General features: G+C 71.6%; 4 protein-coding genes across 10 annotated transcripts; 1 reads left to right on the top strand and 3 right to left on the bottom strand.

The window, feature by feature from the left end:
• Positions 1-1,181: 1,181 nt before the first annotated feature.
• Positions 1,182-5,969, bottom strand: CS (citrate synthase). Its single transcript, XM_074807785.1, has 11 exons — positions 5,801-5,969; positions 3,679-3,726; positions 3,462-3,569; positions 3,320-3,385; positions 3,106-3,237; positions 2,829-3,017; positions 2,541-2,740; positions 2,208-2,337; positions 1,835-1,936; positions 1,549-1,758; positions 1,182-1,474 (listed from the first exon to the last, which is right to left on the bottom strand). The coding sequence occupies exons 1-11, from the start codon at positions 5,852-5,854 to the stop codon at positions 1,304-1,306; spliced, it is 1,410 nt and encodes a 469-aa protein (XP_074663886.1). The 5' UTR covers positions 5,855-5,969; the 3' UTR covers positions 1,182-1,303.
• A 383-nt stretch (positions 5,970-6,352) lies between these two features.
• Positions 6,353-9,066, bottom strand: CNPY2 (canopy FGF signaling regulator 2). The gene is made up of 5 exons (XM_074807814.1): positions 8,933-9,066; positions 8,514-8,629; positions 8,124-8,321; positions 7,842-7,938; positions 6,353-7,079 (listed from the first exon to the last, which is right to left on the bottom strand). Exons 1-5 carry the CDS (start codon positions 9,042-9,044, stop codon positions 7,036-7,038), a joined length of 567 nt encoding a protein of 188 aa, XP_074663915.1. The 5' UTR covers positions 9,045-9,066; the 3' UTR covers positions 6,353-7,035.
• On the bottom strand, positions 8,933-20,800 carry PAN2 (poly(A) specific ribonuclease subunit PAN2). 6 transcript variants are annotated; one of them, XM_074807757.1, is made up of 27 exons: positions 20,726-20,800; positions 19,345-19,645; positions 18,993-19,162; positions 18,679-18,799; positions 18,518-18,595; positions 18,089-18,356; positions 17,540-17,882; positions 16,967-17,063; positions 16,258-16,377; positions 15,970-16,089; positions 15,766-15,894; positions 15,424-15,623; positions 14,940-15,079; positions 14,489-14,595; positions 13,958-14,056; positions 13,413-13,489; positions 12,801-12,942; positions 12,395-12,532; positions 11,693-11,752; positions 11,475-11,565; positions 11,239-11,396; positions 10,999-11,142; positions 10,695-10,874; positions 10,481-10,574; positions 10,209-10,372; positions 9,421-10,105; positions 8,933-9,072 (listed from the first exon to the last, which is right to left on the bottom strand). In XM_074807757.1, exons 2-27 carry the CDS (start codon positions 19,624-19,626, stop codon positions 9,047-9,049), a joined length of 4,233 nt encoding a protein of 1,410 aa, XP_074663858.1. In that variant the 5' UTR covers positions 19,627-19,645; positions 20,726-20,800; the 3' UTR covers positions 8,933-9,046. The 6 variants fall into 6 exon arrangements, with proteins under 6 accessions (XP_074663858.1, XP_074663857.1, XP_074663860.1 ...); XM_074807756.1 differs by having other exon boundaries at positions 14,940-15,082; positions 20,726-20,799; XM_074807759.1 differs by lacking the exon at positions 20,726-20,800 and adding an exon at positions 20,280-20,399 and having other exon boundaries at positions 14,940-15,082.
• An 898-nt stretch (positions 20,801-21,698) lies between these two features.
• IL23A (interleukin 23 subunit alpha) lies at positions 21,699-23,162 on the top strand. Of its 2 annotated transcripts, XM_074807804.1 has the most exons (4): positions 21,699-21,977; positions 22,107-22,205; positions 22,696-22,821; positions 22,940-23,162. In XM_074807804.1, the coding sequence occupies exons 1-4, from the start codon at positions 21,807-21,809 to the stop codon at positions 23,084-23,086; spliced, it is 543 nt and encodes a 180-aa protein (XP_074663905.1). In that variant the 5' UTR covers positions 21,699-21,806; the 3' UTR covers positions 23,087-23,162. The 2 variants fall into 2 exon arrangements, with proteins under 2 accessions (XP_074663905.1, XP_074663904.1); XM_074807803.1 differs by having other exon boundaries at positions 21,699-22,205.
• Positions 23,163-23,189: the final 27 nt, after the last annotated feature.

The raw sequence follows: 23,189 nt of genomic DNA, 5'->3' as shown, positions 1-23,189 counted from the left end.
GGAAGGAGAAGGCGCAGGGGGGGACCCCGGCGGGAGCGGAGCCGCCATCTGCCCCCGAGGGCCCCCCCTCCGCCGTCGCACACTTTGCACAGGTGACACGCACAGGGTGGGGAGGGGGTGGCTTGTGCTGCCCCCCCTGCCACCCCCAGCCCCTCGCAGCCTCAGGGACCAGCAGGGCCCCCCCCCCAGGTCCTTCCTCTGGTCCCAGCTCCCCTTCCCATACCCGCGGTGGGGGGACGGGGGGGCCTCCAGCTCCACCCGGCCTAAACACCCACCCTGGGGGGGGAGGGCAGGGGCTCCCTGAGCAGCCCCCCCCCCCACCCCTGCTGCACCCCTGGCCCAAGGGCACCCCGGCCTCAGTGCCCCGGGGGGGCTTTCAGAGGCCAATAAAGCGTTTGCCAAGGATGAGTGGCCTCCTCCTCCTCATTCGGCAGCCACGGGGTGGGGGGGGGGCCCACAGGCCGAGACCCCCCCCAACCCCAAACCAGGCTGGTACCTGCAGCCAGCCCGGCCCCACCAAGGGGCCAAGCGCCACCGCACCGGCCCCGGCAGAGACAGAACCGGGCCTGGGGTGGCCCCCGGGGGGGTGGGGGCACCATCCCCTGACCCCCCCTTAACCCCCCCCCGGAAGCGAAGCAGAGTGTGGGGGCTGGGCCTCAACCCTGAGCCCAGAGTGAGGGAGGGACCGAGGCTCCGGGTTTGTTAATAAAAACATTTATTTTGCATTTTGTCGTTGTTTGTACAGAAGCACCCGATACCTGCGAGGGGCCGGGGCCGGTGTTTTGGGGTGGGGGGCCGGCTCTGGCTGCCGGGAGCATCGGACATGGGGGTTCACACAAACACGGGGCGGGGGCAGGAGTGTATCGAGTCCCTGCGGGGGAGGTGAGGCCTTCGCTCTTCACCTGCCGCCCTGCGGGGGGGCCTGGACGCGGGGCTGGACTGAACCCCTCTCGGGGAGGGGGGGGGCTTGGGGGGGTCCCCAGGGCCGGTGCCACCCCCCAGCCCAGCAGCGGGGGAGCCAGGGGGGCTCCCAGTGTGCGCGGTGCTGCTGGGGGCACAGGAGCCCCCCCAGTGCCGAGCTGGGGTGGGGGGGGACAGCCTGGGCGGGGGGGTGGGGGACCCCGGGGCTGCCTCTGCCCCCTCCCAGGGCGGCCAGGAGGGTGGCGGGGGCTGGGGGGGGGCTCTGCTCGCCCCCCAGGAGCCCCCCGGCCGGTGCCCGAGGGGGAGTCAGTGCCGGACGCGTCCGGGGCGCAGCAGCGTTGCCGGGGGGGCGGCGAGCCCCCGCCCCGTCCCCGTCCCTTCTTCACCCGGATTTGTAGCCCACGAGCTGCATCAGCCCCCGCGTGCTCATGGACTTGGGCCGCTCCAGGGGGAAGCCCAGAGCCCGGCTCCAGACGAGCTGCGCCAGCACCCCCAGGGCCCGCGACACCCCGAACAGAACCGTGTAGTAATTCATCTCCTTCATCCCGTAGTACTGCGGGGGGGGGAAGGGGGGGTCAGGGAGGGCGGGAGCCCTCCCCTGCCCCGGGTCAGCCCCCCCGCGCTCACCTGCAGCAGGACCCCGCTGTGGGCGTCCACGTTGGGCCAAGGGTTCTTGGCCTTGCCCTGCTCCAGCAGCACCGCGGGGACGATCTTGTAGAGTTGGGCCACCAGCTTGAACAGGGGGTCCCCGGGCAGGTGCTTGAGGGCGAACTCCCGCTGGCAGGTGTAGCGCGGGTCCGTCTTCCGCAGCACCGCGTGCCCGTAGCCCGGCACCACCTGCGGGGACGGGGCGGGGGGGTCAGAAACGGCCCCGAAACGCCACCCCCCCCGCCCGGGGCAGGGCCGGACTCACCCTGCCCGAGTTGAGCGTGTTCCAGATGAAATCCCGCAGCTTCTCGTCCGACACCTCCTGGCCCAGCTCCTTCTGCAGGTTGGTCAGCCAGAGCAGCACCTCCTGCGGGCGCGAGAACGGCGGCGTGGGGACGGACGGACGGACAGAGGAACAGAGAGACAAAGGGACGGACAGATGGACATGGGAAGAGACAGGGGAATGGACAGAGGAATAGACAGGGGAACAGAGCGATGGACAGACGGATGGACGGATGGACAGAGAAACAGAGGGATGGACAGAGAGGGACGGACAGACAGAAGGACAGAGGGACAGACAGACGGACAGATGCACAGAGGGACGGACAGACGGACAGGGGGCGCGCGGAGGTGCCCACCTGGTTGGCGAGGCCGTGCAGGGGCCCGGCCAGCCCGTTCATGGCGGCGGCGAAGGCGAGGTACGGGTCGGAGAGGGCGCTGCCGACCAGGTGGCTGGTGTGGGCGCTCACGTTTCCCCCCTCGTGGTCACTGCGGGGGCGAGGGGGCGCGTCAGGTCTCCCCTGTCCCTGCCGGGGGCCCCCACAGCCGCGGGGGGGCCCCCACAGCCGACACCCCCCTCCCATGATGTCCCCGGCCCTGTCCACGGCCCCACCGGCCACGCGCCCGGTGACACCCCCAGAGCAGCCCGGGGACGTCCCCGTCCCTGTCCCCAGGGTCCCCCCCCCCCCAACCTGTGGATGGTGAGGTAGAGCCGCATCAGCTCGATGAACTGGGGGTCGGTGTAGCCCAGCATGTTGGTGAAGTTGTGGGACCAGTCGAGGTTGGGGTCGATGGCGCCGATGCTGCTGCCCTCGCGGTACAGGTTGCGGTAGATCTTCGCGGCGACGCACGGCAGTTTGGCGATCAGGTCCATGGCGTCCTCGTAGACAAACTGGGACGGGCGGGGTAAGACGGGGCGGCTGATGACCCCCCCGCACCCAAACCTGCCCCCCCCCGCGGCGCCCAGGCCCCCCCAGTACCTCCCAGTACTTGACGCGGTGGATGCCCTCGGCGTAGGCGCGAGCGAACTTGCTCTCGCTGTTGAGGGCGGTGATGGCGGCGCTCAGCTGGGACATGGGGTGCAGGTTGGTGGGGAAGTTGTCCAGCATGGTCACCACGTGGGAGGGCAGCGCCGCGCGCCGGGCCCACTCGCGGGACACCCAGCTCACCTGCGGGGGGGCGCGGGGGGGGCTGAGCCGCGGGGCGAGGGGCCGCCAGCTGCCCCCCCCGCCAGCCCCACCCCCCCGCGCACGTTACCTGCTCCTGGGTGGGCACCTCTCCGGTCACCAGCAGCCAGAAGAGCCCCTCGGGCAGCGGCTCCTCTCCCCCCGTGGCCTTGGGCAGCAGCTTCTGGCACTCGGGGATGCTGTACCCGCGGAAGCGGATGCCCTGCGGAGCCCGGCACAAGCGTCACCCGCTGCGGCGTCGCCCGGGCGAGGCGGGTGCCCGAGCGGGGCGGGTCAGGCCCTACCTCATCGGGATCCAGCACCGAGGTCTCGTATATCAGCCCCTTCATGCCCCTCATCCCGCCGTACACCTGCAGAGGGGCGGAAGGAGGCGGTTACCGGCTGCGGCCCGGCCCGGCGGCCCCGGCGCAGCGTCCCCCCACTCACCATGTCCACCGTGATCTGCCCGATGGCCGTGTTGCCGTGCTGCTGCCTGAAGCTCTTGATTTTCGCCTGCTCCTTGGGGATCATGTTGGCCAGGACGTCCTTCAGGCTCTGGGAGGAGGGGAGGGGGCCGTGAGCCCCGGCACCGCGGGGGGGGGCCGAGCACGCGCTCCCCCCGCCAGCACCGGACAGGGGTGACAGCAGCGGGGGCTCCTCTTACCGTGGCAGCGCTGGCGTGACGGGCGGCAAAGAGGACGCACGGCGCGTTCTGCGGAAGAGCGGACACAGGGACGCAGCGTTACCCGGGGAGAGCCCCGCCGCGGGCCCCGGCTGCCCCATTTGGGGGGGGCTGTAGCCATACAAGCGGCCCCCGGCCCCCCGGAGCGCGGCAGAGCCGCCCCGTGACTCCAGCGAGATCCCGTCTCACAAGGACGCGGCGCCCGGCAGCCGCGGTGCTTCCCTCGCCCACGCGTGCCGGAGATCAGAGCCAGGCAGGTTCAGCCGGGCTGGGCGGTGCGGGGGGGGGCGGGGAGCAGCGCAGGGGCCCCCCAGCTCTGCACCACCCTCATTCGCATCACGCACGACACCGGCCTCGGCCGGAGCCGCCGCAGAGCCGAGCGCGGGGCCGAGCGAAGCCAAGGCGGCCGCATGTGGCTTCCTGCTCCCGTGGAGCGCGGCCGGCGCGAGTGAGCTGCTGCCAGGCGGCACCGCGGTGGTTTTCCTGCGCCGGGGCCGGGGACACCGATCGCGGCTCCTCGCCCACGCGGGAACACCCTGACACGGTGGCGCCCGCCCGCGCCCCTCGGCCCTGCCCGCCGTCCCCGGCAGCACCCAGCCCGCGGCGGGGACACGGGGCGCACCCGCGCCCAAACCCACTCACAACCCCTCGGGTGGGCAGCGTGGGGGGGGGGACGGAGGGGACCGGGAGACGCCGGCCCGGTGCCGGGAGGCCGCATCCGCACCCGGCAGCCCGTGGCCTCCGCGGAGCTGTGGCGGCGCCTGCGGCACACGCAGAACATGACTCGATTTTTCCACTGGGTGCCGGGTGGACGCGGGGGGGGGGGGGGGGGGGGGCGGGCAGCGCCGCAGCGAGCCCCCAGCCCCGCATGTGGGTGGCCCCATGAGCCCCCGGCTCGGCCGGGGGGACCCCGACACCCCGAGGGAAGCGGCTGCGCCGCGTCCCCCAGCAACAGGCGGCACCCGCGAGGGGAAAATGCCGGCGGGAACAATGGAGGCGGCAGCAGGAAGCCCAAGGTCAAGGCGGCCGCCGCGGGGCCCCCGCCGCACCCCGTGTCACCCCGTTCACGGGGCACCCGCACGGCTCATCCCGGCTGGGCCGGGCTGTCACCGAGGCGCCAAGCTCAAGGTCACACGTGTTGGCGGTGAACCGAGCGCCAGCTGACGGGGCTGGGGGGGACCCACCCTCCCGGGTGCCCCCCACAGACACACCGCGGTTTGGGGGTGCGGGAGCCCCCCGGGCAGTGGCCGCGGGGAGGAGGAAGAGGAGGAGGAGGGTGGCGGCAGGACGGCGGGTGGGGATTAGGGCACAAACCGGGGGGGGTGGCCCCAGCCGCGGGGGCAGCGGCCCCCCCGGGCGAGCGGGGCCAAGTGGGGCACCACAACACACCGGGCCGGGCCCCGGCTCCCAAAATAACGCCCGGTCGATAGAGACGCCGCAGCGGCCGTTACGAAACGCCGGGGCCGCGGCCAAGGCAAACGGGCGGGGGGGGCCCGGGGCCGGCCCAGCCCTGCACCGGGGCTCGAACCCCCCCGGGGCACCCCGGCCCCCCCAGCACAGCCCCGGGCCGGACGGGGGGTCCCCTCGCTGTGACCCCGTTGCCCTCTACAGCACCGGGCCGCTGGGGAAGGTCGAGTGGGACGGCGGAGGGGGACCCCCGCCCCCGGTGCGGCCCGGTGGGAGCCCCCGGGGCTGGGGTGGGGCCCCCCCGGCCCCAGCGCTGCAGCGGAGCCCCACCGGGGGGGGGGGGGCAGGGAGCCCCCAGCGGGGGCTGCAGCAGGGCGGGGACCCTCAGCCGGGGGCTGCAGCCACGGGAGAGCCGGGGCCCCCCCAGCCCCAACACGGCAGCGGCGGGGGCACATCCCGCCCCGCCGGTCGTTACGGTCGCTCCCGGCGGAGGCAGCACCGGTGCCCGCGCCCACCACGTGCTGCCGCTGCGGCGCGCGGCTCCGCGCCTCCCGCCACCCCCCCGCCCCCCCCTCCTCGCCACTTGCCGTGCGGCCCCTTTAAGACAGCGCCCCCCCCCGCGTCGCCCGTTTAAGAGCCGGCCCCCCCGCGGCGTCGCCCCTTTAAGGCGCGGCGGGGCCGGGGCGGGCGCCCTCACCTTGGGCCCGCGGAGGCGCGCGGCCGCCCGGCTGCCGGCGGCGAGGAGCGTCATGGCGGCACCGGGGTCGGGACGGAGCGGGGCCGGGCGGGAGCGGGGCCGGGGCCGGGCGGGAGCGGGGCCGGAGCGAGCGGCGGCGGCGGCGGCGGCGGCCGGGGGTCCTCAGCGCGGCGGGTGGGGCGGGGCGCGGCGCCGCACTGGTTATTAGCATAGCCCCGCCCGGCCCCGCCCCCTCGGGGCCGAGCCGATCGCCATTGGCCGCGCCGCGCGCCGCGGGGCGGGGATAGGCAAATGAGGCGGCACGGGTGGGCCCGGGCTATAGGTGGCCGCCGCGTTCGCCTGATCTGGGCTTGGGGTGGGGTGAGGCGATGCTCCGCCCCCTCACGTGACGTCACCGGCCGCAGTACGTGACGTCATGCCGCTGCATCACACCCACCCCCTCCCCCCTCCTCCGGGCGCGTCGCTCGGCTGCGGCGGGGCGGCCCGTGACATCATCGCCGGGCTGTGAGGTCAGCGGGGCCCGTGATGTCACCCCAGACCCGGCCCCAGCGGCTCGAGGTTGCCCGGTGACATTGCCCCGGCTCCGCGGTGACGTCAGGGGCCTGGGATAGGGGGCGGGGCCCGGCCGGCTGTCACCTCCCCGCTGACCCCAGGGCATTGCCCCGGTGGCCCCGGCAGGGGAGCTCGAGTCACCAGAGGCACCGCAGGGACACACGGGGCGGCCACCGGCGTCCGCGTCCCCCCGGCCCCCCGCGCACAGGAGCGACACCGGCCCTCAGGTGGGCCCGTGGCACGGCCACCGCGGCCCCTTTATTGCCTGCAGCAGGGAGGGGGGGTCCCAAAACCGGCCCCGGGGGTCCCACCTCCCCGCCCCGGTGTCCCCCGCCGTGTCCCCCGGCAACAGCAGAAGAAGGTCCGAAACAGCCTGGCAGGAGCGAGGACACGGCCCCCGCGGCCACCCCGGCGGGAAGCAGGGCCGGTGTCCCCGTGTCCCCGGCACCGCGGCGGCAGCGGACGGACGGCGAATAAATAGGATGAGAGCACCAGAGCGGGTGAGGCGGCGGCTGCGCTGGGTCCAGAGCCGCGGTCTTCCCTGGCACGGCTGCCCGTCCCGGCGGGGACGAGGCGACCCAAGAGGTAGGGGACGTCCGGAGGGAGCCCGGCGCCATCCTGGTCCCGCGAGGCTGCCGGGGTGCGTCGGCACCGTCCTCCGGCGGCAGCCGGGGCCGTCTGCGTCACAGCTCGTCGTGCGGGATGTGGAGCGCGTGGTCGCACAGGTCTGCGGTGACAAAGCCGGCGCTCAGCCCGCGGCAGAGCCCCGGGGACCCCTCCCCAGCAGCACGTCCCGTCCCGCTGGTCCCCGGCCGCCGCCTGCCCGCGCGCGGGGCCGAGCCGGGCGCAGCCGTGACCCGGGGACACCTGCGCTTCCCCCGCGCTTTGTTCTCTGGTTAATGAGAAACGCGGCTGTTTGGACAGAGCCGCCGGCCCGGCCTTTCCCCGGGTCCCACATCCGCAGCCACCCGGCAGCCGGGGCAGGGAGGGTGCCGGCAGCGGGCGCCCGGCTGGGGGCCGGCTGAGCCCGGGACCCCCGGGGAAGGAGCGTTTCCCCCGACACGTGCGCCCGGTACGGAAGGGACACGCCCTGGCCCGGCCCCGCAGCGCAGGTAACGAACGGGGGCCACGTTCATGAACACGGAGGCACAAAGGTCGTGGCGTGCCCTGACCCCGCCGTTCGGGAGCTGGAAATAGCCCCGTGGGAAGGGAGAGGCTGTGCCAGGAGCCCATTGGCCGCTCCGGCGCGGCAGCTGCCCTGGCTCGGCCCCGCGCAGCGCACGCCTGGCCGGGCAGAGCACCCAAAAAAAGCCGCAGGCAGCGGGCTGCGGGTGCTGGGCTGGCAGCACGGGCAGCGGGCTGCCCGAGAGGGGCTACGGGGTGTCGGCACTGCGGGGAGGACTCGCAGCTCCTCCCGCCTGAGCAGCCATGGCCCCCGGGGCGGCGGCAGGGAGCCCTCCCCGGGACAGGCCAGCCCAGCCCGGCTCACCCGTCCGCTTGCTGCAGAGCCGGTCCTTGACGTTGTCGGCCTCGTGGGAGAGGAACTCGATGAGTTCGTCCTCGTACTCCTCAGCGATGCTCTCGCACTGCAACAGGAGCCACCCGCGGATCAGCCGGCAACCGGAGCCCGGCCCCGCGCCCACCCGCAGCCTGGGAGCAGCCCCCTCCCCTCCAGCCCCAGGAAGGACCAGGCGAAGCGGCCGCAGCCGCCCAGCGCAGCGGGTGCCACCACCCAAAACCTCCGCCGTGAGGAGCCGGGCCCCGCACGCACCGCAAACTTCAGGCTGGAAGCCACATCTCCATCGATTTTGACCCCGGAGAGATCCATCTTGGTCCCGTCGCGGGAGATCACCCGGACGTAACTCTTGCGGTGCGTGGACGGATCCGCTTTTTCCCCGTATTCCTTCATCTTCTCGCACACCCGCTCCAGCAGCTCGGTCAGATGTGCCTCCGACCGGGCGTAGGGCACCTGCGGGCGAGCGAGGGTCAGCGGGCTCCGGCCTTCGGGCGTGGCAGCGGCACGGGAGCGCCGAGGAAGGGCCAGAGTCCCCACGGACACCCTGGGAACGCCGCGGGGCTGCGCTGGCGACAGGAACAGGAGACGGGGCTCCCCCACGGGTCCGAACTCGCCCCCAGCGCCGCAGCCTCTGCTCGGTCTCACCTCCACCACCGACTGGCTGCCGTCGGGGTTGATCCGGAACGAGCCCATCTGGATGGTTTTCCTGGGGTCGACCTGGGCGATCTCCCACTCCAGCTCGTCCACCAGCGCCCGGCACGCTGCGGGGGACGCGGGCGTCACCGGCCGGAGCCAACAGCATCGCCCGAGCCCACACACACAGAGCCGCGGCTGCCCAAAGCCACTGGGATTAACTGGTGAAACTGGTGCTGGCGGCAGAGCTGCCGTCCGTGGGGAGCGGGTCCCCCAGGGCCCCTGCGGCCCGTCCGTCTGTCCCCGAGCAGGGTGAGCGCGGACGGGCAGCAGCGGCCGCAGGACAAGTGGGTCCCAAGGGCCGCTCCAGCCTGGCCCCGCTGTCCCGTCCCGTCCCGTCCCGTCCCGTCCCGTCCCGTCCCCCCCCGCACCTCCGCAGTGCAGGTCCTGGCTCCGGCGGGCGCAGGCCGCGGGCAGCAGCACGGCCACGGCCACGGCCACGGCCACGGCCAGGCAGAGCGCGGGCGGGATCCGGCCCCTCATCCTCACGGCTCCGCTGCTGCTGGGCGACCTGCGGGCACGGGCAGCTCCAGCGCCGGAGCCCCCCGGGGTCCCCACACCCCGTCCCCCGCCCCGGCTGCCCCAAGGCCCGTCCTCGGCGGGGCCCCGTCCCGCCCCCCCGGAGCCCCCGTCCCCCCCAGGGCGCTGCTGCTCCCCCCGGCCCCCTCCCCGCGCCACAGGGACCCTCCCAAGGCTGAACCCGGAGCCCCCGGAGAGCCCCTCCCCTACAGGATCGCGTCCAGACCCCCCGTGTGCCCCTTCGCCTCCAGCCCCGAGTCCGAGCCCCCCCCCGCCCCGCGGAGCCCCCTCCCCTCCCGGGCCTTGCCCGGAGCCGCGGGCCCGGCCGAGCCCCCCGTACCGCGCCGCTCTCCCGTCCCGCTCCGCCGCCTGTTGCCCCGGGGCTGCCCGCGGCGCCGCCCGTCCCGGCGCGCCCCTCCGTCCGACCCGCCGCGGGGAAAAACGGCCAGGAGCGGGCGGCGGCGGAGCCGGTTGGGACGACCGAGCCGGCGGGACCGGCCGGGGCGACTCCTCGGACGGCGGCGGGGCCGTCCCGTGCGCAGGCGGCGCCGAGGGCAGCCCGGAGCGAGCGCCGAGGGCCCCGGCACCGACAGGGCCCCGGCCGCGTGGCGCTCGGCCCCGGGGAGGCGGGGTCTGCCGTGACCCCGCCCCCACGACCGCCAGGCCCCGCCCCCGGCCCCGCCGTGTCCCCGGTGCCAGCCCCGGGCCGGGTCCTTCCTGCCGTCACCCCGGTGCCGGTCCCGAGCCCCGCGGCCCCGGAGCCAAGGAGGAGACGGGGGCGCGGGTGTCCGAGGCTGCTTTATGAGGGCGCCCGGGCCGGCGGGCGAGCTGGGGGGGGGGGGGGCAGCGATTCCCGGTAACGGCAGGGAGAGGGAGTCCCGGGGCACCGGGCACCGGGGTGGGTGGGGGGGTCGGGGACAGCCCCGTCGCCGCTGCTGGTTCCAGTTCCACGCGTCCGCCTCCCGCGGGGCTGCTCCTCGCCACGGCCGGTCACAGGCCCAGCACGGGGGGGTACACGGCCCCATCTGCCGGAGACAAAGCGGGGTGAGGGGCGGCGGGGGGCGCGGGGCCGGGGGGCTGCGGCGGCGCCTTACGCTTGGGGCTGCTCTGGCTGTCGGGCTCCGGCACCTTCCAGTCCATCTTGCGGCCCTTCTCGTAGAGGCCCTTGAGCACCTTGCGGAAGTCCTCGGGCTCGGCGCCCTGCGGGCTCAGCTCCAGGTACTTGCGGTAGAGCTGCAGCGCTGTGCGCGCGTCCTCGATGCTGTCGTGGGTCTCCCCTTGGATCTTCAGGTCTGGGGGTGCGGGGAGAGCCCCGGTCAGGGAGGGGGGCTGGTGGGGACCCCGGGGCGCTCCGCACCCCCACTCCTGCCCCTCCTGCACCCGAGGCTTCAGCCACTGACCCAGGAAATACCAGGCGAGGAAGCGCAGGGAGATCATCCTCTTCCTTGGGATGTGGAACAGGTAGACGGTGTCGATCACCTGGTCCTTGGGCACCTGGAAAGCAGAGAGGGGCTTGTTGCCAGGGCAGGGGGGCCACCACAGGGCCACCAGCCTCCCAGCCCCTCCCCAAGACCCCCACGCCCAGGGGGAGGGAGGGGGGCTCAGCGCTGTCACCATCAGGTTGATGACACGGAAATCCTTCTGCAGCCCGTGGCCCACGAACTTGACTCCCACGTCGATGAGGAAGCGCAGCTTCAGGTAGGTGGATTTGAGGGTGGTGAGGTGCTTGGAGGAGATCTTGGCGTCCAGGTCCCCCGGCTTGATCCCCGAGTACTGCGTCAGGTAATCCACCACCTGCGGGGACCGGAGAGGGTGTGTCGTTACTGGGGGTGCTCCTCCGCGGAGCAGGAGGCACAGCGGGTCCACGTTCTCCTCGTGGGGCTGGTGGGGGTGCGTGAGGCAGGCGGGACCCCCAGACCTGCTCCTGGGTGGAGATGTAGTCGTCAATGAAGGGGACGCCCTCATTAGGGCCCTGCCCGCGCACGCACGTGATCCTGGCCACCGACATCTGGCTGGGCTTGATGGTGGATTTGGTGCCGTCACTGCGCAGCTCGGCCTCCTCCTGCCGTGCGCGAGAAGAGAGCTCGGTGACCGACCCGGGGGGGGCGCTGCCCCTGTGCCCCGTGTCCCCGTGTCCCCGTCCCTGGCGGGGCCTGACCTCGTTCAGCGTGACAAACTCGGCGTCCAGCCCCACCAGGTCGCCTGCCTGCGGCATCTCGCTCAGCATGAGGGGGATGAAGGTGGCGTGGCACTTGCGCTGCTTGCGAGCCAGGGAGGCCTCCGCCAGCAGCACGCTGGCTTCGATGGGGTTCTTGACTGCAGGAAAAGGGGAAGGGAGATGGGCCGCGAGCCGGCACCGCCGGCCACGCAGCCACTTCCACCCCAGACACTCACTGACGAGGTTGTACTTGGCGTTGAGGTTCCTCCGGGCATAGTACAGGATCGCTGGCACCTTCCAGCTCATGTCGAACTGCACCGCCTCGCACTGCAGGGAGGGGGGGGTCAGCGCAGGGGCAGCCTGGCATGGGCAAACCCCCCCGCCCCCCCGCGGGGGCCCCGTGGCCACGGTCTCGCCCCGACACGCGGCCGGCGGCACCGCCCCGCGCGCTCACCTTGTCCACGGGCTCGATGAGGAAGTCGTTGAAGAGATACCACTGCTGGTGTGTGACTCCCTGGGGGCAGAGGCACAGGCACGGCCTTAGGGGCCCCCCCAGGCCAGTGCAATGACTCCTCTACCCAGTTACCAGGGAAAGGGGTGTGACGGTGCCATGCGGGAACTCCCGCCCTTCCTGGGACACGGCGGGGAAATCCCTGCTGGCCTGGGGGTGACGCGACGCTCTGGGGCTGGACAGGCACCGGCTCTGCCCGGCTCCTACCCAAAACTCCACGGAGATGCAACAGATAAGGGACAGGGACGCAGCCTTGACACACTCCGGGAACTCCTGGCTTGGGCGTCTCGGCCAGACCGGCCCGCCCGGCCCAGCCCTCCCTGCTCGGGAGGGGTGGGATGTCCCAGCCCCCACCTGGCAGCACAAGGAGGGGCTGGCAGTGCCCGGGAGCAGGAGGAACCAGCCCCATAAGTGTGGCGAGCGCTTCCTCGGCCCTTCCCTCCCTGCGAGGTGCCTGAGCAGCATTTCGGGGCCACCTGGCACCTTCAGCCAAACGCTCGGCACTCGCCCAAGAGACCCAGGGACGGACCCGTTCAGCCGCGGGCGAGAGCCCTGGGCAAGGCAGGACTCCCGGGGGCAGCTGCTCTCGGTAGCCCGTGGGCACAGTGGCTGGGGGCGGGAGACCGCCCATCCCGCCCTTCTCACCTCCTTCCTTTGGTGGTAGGTCTCTCCCACCTTGATGTGCCCCACCAGGCTGCCCCCCGTGCGGGAATCCAGGATGTGGACGACGGTGGCCATGAGATCGTAGACGTACACCGACTCGGGGTCGTCGGTCGGGCTCAGCTGTGAGAGGAACCGGCCCCCAGAGAAAACGTCTGAGCCCCGACCGTCTGCCAGGCAGCTCCAGGCCTCCAACCCGAGCCCCAGAGCTCGGCCATGCCGTCCCCCCGCCGGTGCAGGCGTTTCCGTGCCCTCCCGAGGTGTCCCCGAGACAGTCTCGTCACCTCTCGCCCACACGCGCTCGGCAGAAAGTGGTTCTGAAGCCGTTCTGCTCCCACAGCCCCACGTGCGCACGACCACGTAGCCCCGGAGGGACCTCGTCAGCCTTTACCTCGTCGCTCTCGCTCCAGTTGCAGACATCCAGCTCCTTGCTCTTGGTCAGCCTCATCTTGATGGCGTGAGGGATCCAAATGTTCTTCAGTTCCTCCACGGAAGGATACGAATGCCCCGTGTCGGGGTTCCCCAGCTCCTTCCTGCACGGAGAATCATGGAAGGCCGAGTCGGAGGGAGTTGGGACGTGTCGTCCAGGCCAACTTCTCCAGGGCAGGATCCCCACTGCCCCCCACCGCCTCCCCCAACCTCCAGCCTCTTCCTAAACCTCCCACAGGACCGACGGGGCGTCAGCCCCGCAGCCACCTAGAGCGGGACCCCGCGAAGGCCAGAAAGGGCCGATACACGGTCCCGGGCCTGTGGTGGGTCTGAAAAGGGCAGGAATGAGGGCTGGGGGCTCAGAAGTGGGTCACGGGGTGGACCACAGGGTATCTGAAGGGGATGCTGCCCAGAGCGCCCAGTCAGACTGTTCCAGTTCCGAGCCCACAAGGAGCTGCAGACAGATCATCAGATCATCGTTATCCGATGAGAAACGCCCCTGAGCTCCAAGGCCCAAAGAACGACCCAGAAGGCGTCACGACTCAGCGTCACCACCCCTGGAACGGTCACCTACCACTCTCCAAGAGAGATTTCTTTGCCTTTGGTGATCTCAAAGCCTCCTCTCTTCATCATGGCTCTCTGAAAGGCATACTGGCAACGAAACATAGACAAGCGTCAGCGCGGAGAGACAGGCTGGGCTTGGGAACGCGTGGGTGACAGCCAGGCCAGAAGTGGGGAAAAGACAGGGACTGTAAAGTCGGTGACAGGGAAAAAGACAGCGAGGGAACCCCAACCGTCCGCCCGCTCTCTGCTGGGCCCCTGCTCGGGGAAGCGGGCACTGCCTCGCTGCTCCTGGGGACAGGGGGAATCAAAGAGTGACTCTACTGCGGTCCCGTCAGCTTTGCCACGGCAGATCTTGTCTTTTCCAACTCCAAATACAAGCACGACCAAATACCAACACGTCCTCTGCAAACAAAGTAGGGTGACGCTCGGGCGGAGAGCGAGAGGCCGTTAGAGACAGCGAGATCAGAGCGACAGCAGCTCCGCAGAGCCCGACAGGCAGCAAACCCCGTGCGCCAGGGAGAAGAGGCTGCTCCTGCCCCGGAACGGCTCCCCCACCTCAGCCTGCGTCTTCCAGAAATCTGCCTCCTTGGAGCTGTTCACCTCACAGTTAATGACCAGGACGTCGGGCAGGCAGCGGATGTTCCGGGTCTGGACCTGCGGAGAGAGGGGGGGAGATGGGAGCCAGGCAGCACCCAGAGCCCCGCAGAGGCTCAAAACCGGATTTGGCCCCTGCTACCTCCTCCCCCCGCAGCGCCTGTGCCCGCAGAGCTCCCTCCCCGCTGCCTGGCCGCGCTCCTGAGAGCTGGGGGCAGCTGCCGGGGGGCTCCCCTCTGCCCCCGACCCCGGGGGGGTTCAGCTGGGATCCGCCTGACCGGCCAGACGCGTTCCAGCGCCCGCACAGCCCAGGAAACACCCCCCGGCACGCCGGTCGCCATCCAGGCCAGGAACAGAATCTCCGGCATCTGCTCCAGAGCTTCCCCGGGACTAACGGAGGAGCTGCCCCCGCGCAGCCGGCGGCACGGGGTGCTCACGCCCTTCTCCCCCGCGCCCTCGTCGCGCTGTGCTCACACCCTGCGCCCAGCTCACCGTGGGCTGGTACTTCTCGCAGTTCTCGCACCAGGCTTGAGTGTTCTGCTCCAGGCAGATGCTTCGCTTTAAAATTTGGGCAAACTCATAATCTTTGACCGGCTTTTCTGAAGGGAGAAAGGAGAGTAACGTCACCTTCCAGCACACAAATCTTTACCACTTTAGCTCAGCCAAACCTCTGGGGTTTTCCTCACAACCACCAGTGAGAAGGTCAACCCCCAAATCTGCCTTTCTGTAGCCAAAAGCTCGGCTGGTTGGAAACCCACCACTAGACCTCGGCTGCCGGGGCTGCCGCAGCCCGGGACAGGCCACGGCGGAAGCTCCTCGCCGCAGGTGTCTGTCACTCGGAAAAGTCACGGCCCGTCCATAGGGATGACAAACCCCACCCGGCCCGGGAAATGCGGCAGCGTTAAGCGTGCCAGGCCCTGCCCTGCCCGCCCCTGCCTGTTACCGGTGCTCTCGGGGTAGGAGAGGGTGAAGAGCAGCGTGGAGGACACGCGGACCGTTTCCTTGCCACAGCGACACATGCTGCAGTTCTCCATCTCGCAGCTGAAGAGCTGCCCGATAACCGAGTCCCCCGAGGACCCGAAGCTGCTGAAGAAGAAGAGCCCCGGGGTCAGCGGGATCCCGGCGGCGCCGGCGGAGCGGCGTGGGGCTGAGCACCGGACACCCACAAGGGCCGTTCAGGGCCTGCACCCAGATTCCAGCAGCTCTTGGGGAACCGGCCGTCGGGCTCCCAGAGCCGGTGCCCTCTGCGCAGCCCCGACCCGCCAAGCCGCGGGGTTGGGCTTAGGAGGGCCTGAGGCTCAAACCTGGCACAGGGGCAGGCGCGAGTGGCAGGAAAGCTCCTCCCCGAGCCCCGGGTGCGGCCCCTGGCAGCCACCCCCCTCCCTGGTCCGGGAACTCCCTGTGCTGTCCCCAGCCCAGGGACTCACCTGCTGCCAGCTCCCCGGTACGCCTGCGGTCCCTCCTGCTCCTGGGTTTCCTGGTGCAGCTGAGTAAGAATGAAACGGTTCCAGCTCTGAATCAGCCGCCCCAGGTTCACCTTCCCCGTGGCTTCGTCCGAGTCAGCCAGGATCAGCCCCAGTGCCGAAGCCTCCGGGATTGTGCGGAAAGCCCGCAAAAAGTTGCTTCCCTGGGGATGGGGCAAGAACGGAATAATGTCACCGAGGTCAAGTGACAGGAGTTTCCACGCTGTGTGATGCCATCACCCGAGGACCCGGCACCAGCCGGCTCCTGCTCCGGCCCTTGCAGGCAGCCCTGGGCTCGGCACGGACCTGGCAGGGGTCTCCGCGGGACAGGTCCAGCATGTGGAAGAGCAAACCCAGCTCGCAGCCCAGGCAGAATTCCTTCTGGCACAGGTGGTTCTGCACCAGGCAGCGCACGGGCTCCAGGAAATACAGCACCTGGCAGAGAGGGAGCAGTGAGGGGAAGCCCCGGGGGCTGCGGCGGCGTGGGCAGGGCTGGGGGGGGTCTCCCACCTGGATCATGCAGTTGCAGTAGGCGTTGGGGATGTGGGGCTCCAGGCCTGCGAACAGCGTCTTGTTGTAATGTTTGAAGTCAAAGTCCTCCAGCCCCAGCTTGGAGTATTTGATGGTGACCTGAGCAGAGACGCGACACGTTAAACGGACACCCGTGGGACACCCAACACCTCGGTGCTCCCCACGGAGACGCGGCGGGGGCTTGGGCCCAGGCGAGTCCTTCGCCCCAGACAAGCCCAGTCTGGGGGCTCCCAGCCAGCCCCACGCCGTGCCCCACAAGGCCACTACCTTCCTGTACTTCTTGGCCACCATGTAGAGGTGTGGCTCCTCTTCCCGCCCAATGGGGGACTCGGGGACTTGGCTGAAGCTGTCAAACTCATTGTCCGTCTCTTTTAGCCGATAAGGAATCTGAGAGGGGGGAGAGGAGGGAAGAGCGGCTGAACCCCGAGGCAGAGAGAAGCACCACACACCAGAACAAGCAACTCCTGGGTTTTCCTGCCTCCTCAAATGAGCAAAGGAATAAACCAGAAAGGAGCGGGGCCCTCCCCTAACCTGCACGAGGCCTCCGCACCTTCCTTCTAACGAGGGACTTATCACTGTGGGAAACTACAGCGGCGCTGCGGGCGAGGGCGAGATGCAGCAGTGTTTTCCCAAGGGCGAGGGACGTGCCAGAAACCTCCGAACCGGAGAGCTCAAACCTTTCCTACCGCAGAGCGAGTTATCGATAGAACTGGGATTCTGGGCTGAGGGGGAGACTCCAGCCCTCCCCCGGGGCTGCCTCAGCCGCTGACACTGCTCTAGAAAAGCTGTCGCCTCTGAACCACACACCTGCAACACCCCCAGGCAGAGATTCACCCCAGCCCCGTGCCGAGCCCTGCAGAAGGCTCCGAGGTAGCTCCGCCCGCAGTGAGGGCTCCATCCCCCCCCCCAGCTGCAGACCCCTGCTGCCGGCAGAACCGCCCCCTGCCCCCCACAACCCCCTCCCGAGAGCAGGTACCTGGTTGCGGAGCTTGGTCCTCGGGTTCGGGGCGTAGCCGATGAACCCCACTTTCTTCATGGTGCGCAGAATCTCGGGATCTACCGGAGGGGCTCGTCTGGAAACACAGCGCGCCTCAGCGGCTGCTCTGCTTGGCAGCACTGTTTAACCACGGCCTTGCTGGGGTGCTCAGGGGGTCACAAGGGTTCCCCCCACTCAGGCCTTCCCCCGGGTTCATTTTCCATCACAACAAAACGCCTGGGCTACACCATAACAGGGCAGCAGCGCTGAGCACAGGCGTGTTCGGGACAGGGCTCAGGCAGCAGAAAAACGAAAGTTTCCACGGAGGCAGAACGCGGCCACCGACGGAGGTTTGACCATCCCCAGGCCTCCCCAGTCACTGCCCTGCGGTTAATCCACCCCGGGGAACTTATCTCACGTTTCACAGGGCACATGGAGGAAGGGCAGCGCCAGCCCCGAGATGGGGGAGCAACAGAGCCGCTCTCCTGCTCCCCCAGACCCGGGGAAGGAGCAGAACTGCACCGGGACCAGCCTCCCCGTGCTGGTTTTCACTGGGAGAGACTGGCAGATTACCGGGGCGCCGGGGCGGAGTTGGCAGCGGGCCAGTCGGAGAGCAGAGCGTCGCTGGTCAGCGGGACAGGGATGAGCGAGAGCGGCACGAGGTCCTGGTTCCAGTCCAAGTGGGGCAGCGTGTCCACGATGCAGGGCAAGGCGAAGTCGGTCTCGCGGGAGTAGGCGTTGAAGGTGACCTCGGGGGAGTCGGCCCAGAGGTGGACGCAGCCCTCCGAGTCACCGAAGGCCAGGGCCTGTTTGCTGGCCGAGACGTCGAAGGTCATGATCAAGGGCCCGACGGTGTTGACGTGGAAGATGTCGGCGGGGTTGGCGAGGCCGGTGGGCTCGCAGAACTGGCACTGCCCTGCGCGGAGGGAAGCGCGGAGCGACGTGGCACCGGGGAGCGGCGCGGGCAGCCCGACCCCCCCACGCCTCTCGCCTACGGGGCCGTTTGAACCGGCGGGACACGGGGCGGGAGCGCTCGGCCAACTCCATCCCACTGGGATTTGGCCCCGAGCCGCCCCCCCGGCCCCGTCACCCCGCTCTTGCCGGGGACACGGCGTCACCCACCTGTCTGGGAGATGATGGCCAGGCGGGAGGTGTAGGTGGGGATGAAGCGGAGGAAGAAGGGGTCGATGTGGACCTGCAGCGGGGTGGTGGCCCGCATCATGCGCAGGTCGTACACCTTCAGGAAGCGGTCGCAGGCGAGGCCGTTCATTCGGCTGGAGAAGCCGCAGGTCACCAGCAGGTTCCCGTGGACGTCAAAATCTGACAAGCTGCCCGAGTACGCGTCGAATTCGTGCTCCACCACAAACGTGCGCAGATCACGCAGGGAGACCTGGGAGGGTGAGACGGGGGGGGGGGCGGGGGTCACGCAGGCAGCTGCCGGCTACTCGGGAGCCCTCCAAGCTCTGGGAAAAGCCGGACGCCAAGGCCAGGGTGTCCTGGGGAGAAGCCGAGCATCAGCAGGGCTGCCGGGCAGGACGGGGCCGGCGTTACCTTCCCCGAGGTGTGCCCGCAGAAGAAGAAACGGTTCGACTGCCTCATGATGGTGATGCCGGGAACCTCCACGGTGTACTGGGGAGGAGCAGGAGACTGGGGCTGAGCCCCAGAACAAAGCACCTCCCCGCGCCACGGAGCAGCCCCCGGCCCGGCCGTACCTTCTGCGTCTCCTGGACGGTGTTGAGGTCGATCTCCACGACGTGGTTCTGCAGCCCCCCGACGAGCAGCGTGCTGCTGTCTGTCAGCAACAGGCTGTGCATGTCCTCGGACTCCTCCATGCTGCGGAGCGGGGAGAGGAAGAGCCCTCGCGCTCCGGCCCAGCTCGGGGGGCGGCAGGGAAGGGGGTGCAGGATCTGCCCTCGCCCTCATCTAGCGCTTCCGCAGCCGGAGGAAGGGCCGGGACCACCCCCCCAGCGCAGGAGCAGCTCACGGGGCCGGCGCGACCCGTCTGCGGCCAGGGGAAAGCACTCACAGGTAGTCAAAAATGATGAGCCCCCCTCGCGACATGTACTTCAGGTTGGTTTTGGTCAGGAAGAGGACGCCGTTCTCCAGGCTCTGGATCTGGCGGATGTCGTCGCTGCTGTTCACTTGGAAGGAGGAGTATCGCTCCAGCGTCGGGCCGAAGAAGGAGGTGGCGTGGCCCTAAGACCAGCCGGGGACAGGCTCGAGAGCCGCCCCAGTTTCACATGGACGCGACACAGGCAAAGGCTTCGCCCCGCGCCGGCGTCCTGCCCCCCGCCCCGTGCGCCCCGAGCCGCCGGAGCCGCTCAGGCACACGCGGACGAAGCCCCAACAGCTCCTCGGGAGCCCGGGGGAGCACCTACCCCGTGGTTCCCGACCCAGAGCATCTCCTCGTGGAGGTCGAAGTGGGAGACGGAGACGGGCACCCCCACCTCGGAGACGGCGGTGTGCAGCTCGCTGTACATCCCCTCCAGCAGGTGCACCGGCTCCGGCACCGCCATCCCCTCCAGCGACACCCCCTCGGGGTCCAGCTCCACGTTGGGCAGCAGGTTGGGGTTGAGGTGGGGGTCCAGGACGGGGTCCAGCGCGGGGTGGAGGGGGGGCGCATACTCGGCAAGGGAGGGGTCGAGACCTTCAAAATTCATGGTGAAAACCAGCGTCTCCCTTAGAAACAGAAAAGGAACTGAGTCGGTCAGTCAGAAACACCGGGGCCCCGATTCTTGGAACCGGCGGCAGAGGCCCGGTGACTCGGAGGGGCGGGAGAGGCGCCTGGAATCCCCAGCGCGTGCAAGGTGCGGGGCTCCCGCCGGGGCCACCGGCAGCACCGAGCCCACGCGGGCAGCGCGGCCGGTAAAGTCCCTTCCCCGGGGGGACGCTCAGAGCCCCGTCACGGCCCTGAGCCGCCGGGGGGAGGAGCCCGCGGCAGCCCCGGTACACCGGGCAGCCTCCCCCGGGGGCCGGGCTCCCGCTGACTCCCCCGAGCACCGCCCCCCCCCCCCGCGGGAGGCGCCGGGCCAGCTCCGCACCCGTCTCCTTTATCTCCGCCGAACCCACCGGCGGTATCGGCAGCCGCAGACCCGCGGCCGTTAGCGGCGGGGCCGGGCGGGGCACGGGAGGGGCCCGGGGGGGGCCAGGCCCGGCCCGCGCCGCCGGGCGCTGCGGGGCCCCCGCTCCAACCGCCGCGCTCCCAGCCCGGGGGGGGGCCGTTACCCACAACCCCCCGCGCTCCGGCCAAGCATCCCACAGTGCTCCGCGGCGACGGCGGCCGTTACCCAGAGCGCCCCGCGCCCGCCGTTACCGAGCAGCCGCGGGCAGAGCCCCGCCGGGGCCGCGCTCCCGGGCTCGTCCCGCTGAGCCGCCACGGCCGGGCCGGGGCCGCCGCCGCTGCCGCCCCTCCCGCCGTCGCTATAGCAACCGCCCCCTCCCCTCCGCTCCCGCCCGGTACGCCGGACCAATGGCAGCGCGGAGCGGCGGGCGCTGACCAATCAGCGCCTGAAGGAGGCGGGACTAAGCGGCGTGGCGGGTGCAGTGCCGGACGGCGCGGCGAAGGGGACAAAAAGGCTGAAATCAGCCGTTTCGGGACGGGTGGTCGGCGCGGGCGGGGCCGGGAGGGACCGGGAGGGGGGACACACGCTCCGGGCCCCCCTCAGACCCCTCCGCCCCCCGACACCGCACAGACCCCTCGGCGCCGCCTGCGGCCCCGCGCCGTCCCGTGGCCTCCCCCGGCGTCCCGCGGGGTCTCACCGTGTCCCCCCGCACCCCGCAGTGCCCGCGGGTGTCACAGAGCGTCCCGCGGCGTCCCGCGGCGTCCCCTGACACTCGATGGGGTCCCAAAGTGTCCCTACATGCCCCCCCATGTCCCACGCTGTCCCCCGGCATCCCGCGGGGTCCCACCGTGTACCCCCGTGTCCCGCGGAGTCCCGCGGGGTCCCCAGGGCACCGCCCCGTGGCCGGGCCGCGGTGCTGAGCCCCACCGGCCCCGGTCCCGGCCTCCCCCGGGACCCCCGCCCCGGCCTCCCCCTCCCAGACCCCCCGGGGACTCGACGCCACGGGAGGGCGGCCCCGCTCGCTCCCCGCAGCGGGTCCGTCCCCGGGCCGGTGCCCGAGGCGCGGCCGGTGCGGGCCCGGGGAAGGCCGGGGACAGCCCCGCCGGGCGGGAGCGGGAAGCGCCGGAGCCGCCCCGTCGGGGCCGCCGCGATTGCGGCGTCGCGGGCAGCACGGCCCGGCCCGGCGGAGACCGGGGCTGCCGGGGCCTGCGGGGGTCCCGGGCGGGGCGCGGACGGGGGAAGCCCCGCCAGGACCCCGCGGCCCCGGGGAGCCGCCAGTTGCCGCGCCGGGGCCGCCCCGGCTGATTTCCCGGTGCGGCGAGGGGGCAGCGGGGGACACGGGGAACACTGGGGCGAGGGGACACACCGAGAAGACACCGGGGGGACACCGGGGGGACGCCGGGGAGGCACCGCCGGGCTCCGGGGAGTCCCGCCCCGCCCCGCCCGGGCTCTCCGGTGCGCTCGTCGGGGCGGGCGGGGCGGGGCGGCCCAGGTGAACCGGGCGGGGGGTCCCGATCCCGCCCGTGCCGCTGCCGCCGCGGTGCCCCCCCCAGGAACTGCCCCGGGTTTTCCTGCCCGTCCCGTCCCGTCCCGGCGCGGCGCGGGGCCGGGCGCGGCGGGGCGCAGCTCGGGGACCCCGGCCCGGTATCGGTTCTGCTTTCGAGGGAGGCGGCGATTTCGCAGTAACGGGGGGCGGGTGCCACCTGCCCCGGGGATTCCCCACCTGCCGCCGCCCCATAAGAGCCCGGTGGCGGAGCCGGTGGCGGCACCGACCGACCATGGCCCCGCTCCGCCGCCTCTGCCTCTGCCTCTGCCTCCCGCTGCTGCTGCCGCCGTCCGCGGCCCCGGCGCCGGCCCCGACCCCCCGCACCGACTGGGCCGCCTGCGGGAGCCTCTCCCGGGAGCTGTCGCGGCTGGTGGCGACCCTGAAGGAGCCGTACCGGGTCCTGGTGAGCGCGGGGTCTCGGCCGGGGGGGCCCGGGGCTCTGCGGGGCATCCCGGCAGGAGCGGTGCCCCGGGGGGGCGGGCGGCCGGGGGAGGGGGGGGCCGCGGGGCCGCTGCTGACCCCCCGCTGTCAGGAGGAGACGCGCCTGAGCGAGGAGAACCCCAAGAACTGGCCCCCCCGGATCCGCTGCAGCGACGCCTGCGACCCCGCCACGCTGGACACCAACAACACGGTACCGGGGGTGGGGGGCGCTGGGGGCCGCGGCGGGGAAGTCAGGGAGCCCCAGGGTGCCTGGGGGTCCCAGGGGGGTCTCAGGGGTGCTGGGGGATGTGACTGGGGGTCCCAGGGATTCTGAGGGTTGTGTCTGGGGTCCCAGGGGTGCTGGGTGTTCCCGAGGTGCCTGGTGGTCCCGTGGGTGCTGAGGGATGTGACTGGGGGTTCCCGGGGTGCCCGGTGGTCCCGGGGGTGCTGAGGAATGTGACTGGGGGTTCCCGGGGTGCCCGGTGGTCCCGGGGGTGCTGAGGGATGTGCCTGAGGGTTCCCGGGGTGCCTGGGGGTCCCGGGGGTGCTGGGGGATGTGCCTGGGGGTTCCCGGGGTGCCTGGGGGTCCCGGGGGTGCTGGGGGTTACAGGGGTGCTGAGGGATGTGCCTGGGGGTCCCGGGGGTGCTGGGGGATGTGGGGGGGGGTTCGTGGCACCCCCGCTCACGCCCGCTCCCCGCAGCGCTGCCTGGGGCGGATCCTCCAGGGGCTGCAGCACTACCGGGACCTGCTGGGCTCCGACATCTTCACCGACCGGCCCCTGCCCCAGCTGGAGACCACCCTGGCCCGGCTGCTGGGCCTCGTCCAGGTGAGGGGCGGGGGGGCACCGGGGGGGGCAGCCCCGAGGGAGCCTGTTCCCCCCCCCCAGCAGCCGGGGACGTGGGCGCCCATCACCGCCGGGCCCCCTGACCCCGCTCTCCCCGCAGCAGGAGCACGGCCGCCCCCCCCGGCACTCCCTGGCCCCCAGCAAGGCCTGGGCCCACCCGCTGCTGCGGCGCCTGGCGCTCCAGCGGCTCCAGTCCTTCGCCGCCATCATGAGCCGCGTCTTCACCCACAGCGCCAGCGCCCGCTGAGGCCGCCCCGCCGCCCCCCCACTATTTATTCCCCTCCGCCCCGAGGGGCTATTTATGAGCGACACTCCCTATTTATCTCGGGTATTTATGGGTTTCTAATAAA

The sequence above is a fragment of the Strix aluco genome, chromosome 27 (genome assembly GCF_031877795.1).
Source record: "Strix aluco isolate bStrAlu1 chromosome 27, bStrAlu1.hap1, whole genome shotgun sequence".
NCBI lineage: Eukaryota > Metazoa > Chordata > Aves > Strigiformes > Strigidae > Strix > Strix aluco.
The sequence above is the reverse complement of the archived record's forward strand: the minus strand, read 5'-3'. Positions and strand labels throughout refer to the sequence as shown.

Bases quoted from the DNA above. Each gene is read 5' to 3' on its own strand.
- PAN2 (XM_074807756.1), bottom strand. From the start codon at position 19,626: ATGAATTTTGAAGGTCTCGACCCCTCCCTTGCCGAGTATGCGCCCCCC. The intron at 15,624-15,765 runs GTCCGTGCCGAG...CCCCATCCCCAG, and splicing joins CCCGCGGAGACCCCTGCCAG to GGAAGCAACTTTTTGCGGGC. The intron at 11,143-11,238 runs GTCAGGCCCCGC...CGCGCACGGCAG, and splicing joins AGTTTGTCACGCTGAACGAG to GAGGAGGCCGAGCTGCGCAG.
- IL23A (XM_074807803.1), top strand. From the start codon at position 21,807: ATGGCCCCGCTCCGCCGCCTCTGCCTCTGCCTCTGCCTCCCGCTGCTG. The intron at 22,206-22,695 runs GTACCGGGGGTG...CGCTCCCCGCAG, and splicing joins CGCTGGACACCAACAACACG to CGCTGCCTGGGGCGGATCCT. The intron at 22,822-22,939 runs GTGAGGGGCGGG...CTCTCCCCGCAG, and splicing joins GGCTGCTGGGCCTCGTCCAG to CAGGAGCACGGCCGCCCCCC.
- CNPY2 (XM_074807814.1), bottom strand. From the start codon at position 9,044: ATGAGGGGCCGGATCCCGCCCGCGCTCTGCCTGGCCGTGGCCGTGGCC. The intron at 8,630-8,932 runs GTGCGGGGGGGG...CGTCCCCCGCAG, and splicing joins CCAGGACCTGCACTGCGGAG to CGTGCCGGGCGCTGGTGGAC. The intron at 7,080-7,841 runs GTGAGCCGGGCT...TTGTCACCGCAG, and splicing joins GCTCTGCAGCAAGCGGACGG to ACCTGTGCGACCACGCGCTC.
- CS (XM_074807785.1), bottom strand. From the start codon at position 5,854: ATGACGCTCCTCGCCGCCGGCAGCCGGGCGGCCGCGCGCCTCCGCGGG. The intron at 3,386-3,461 runs GTGAGTGGGGGG...GCCCCTCTGCAG, and splicing joins GGCAGATCACGGTGGACATG to GTGTACGGCGGGATGAGGGG. The intron at 2,741-2,828 runs GTACTGGGGGGG...CGCCCGTCCCAG, and splicing joins ACCGCGTCAAGTACTGGGAG to TTTGTCTACGAGGACGCCAT.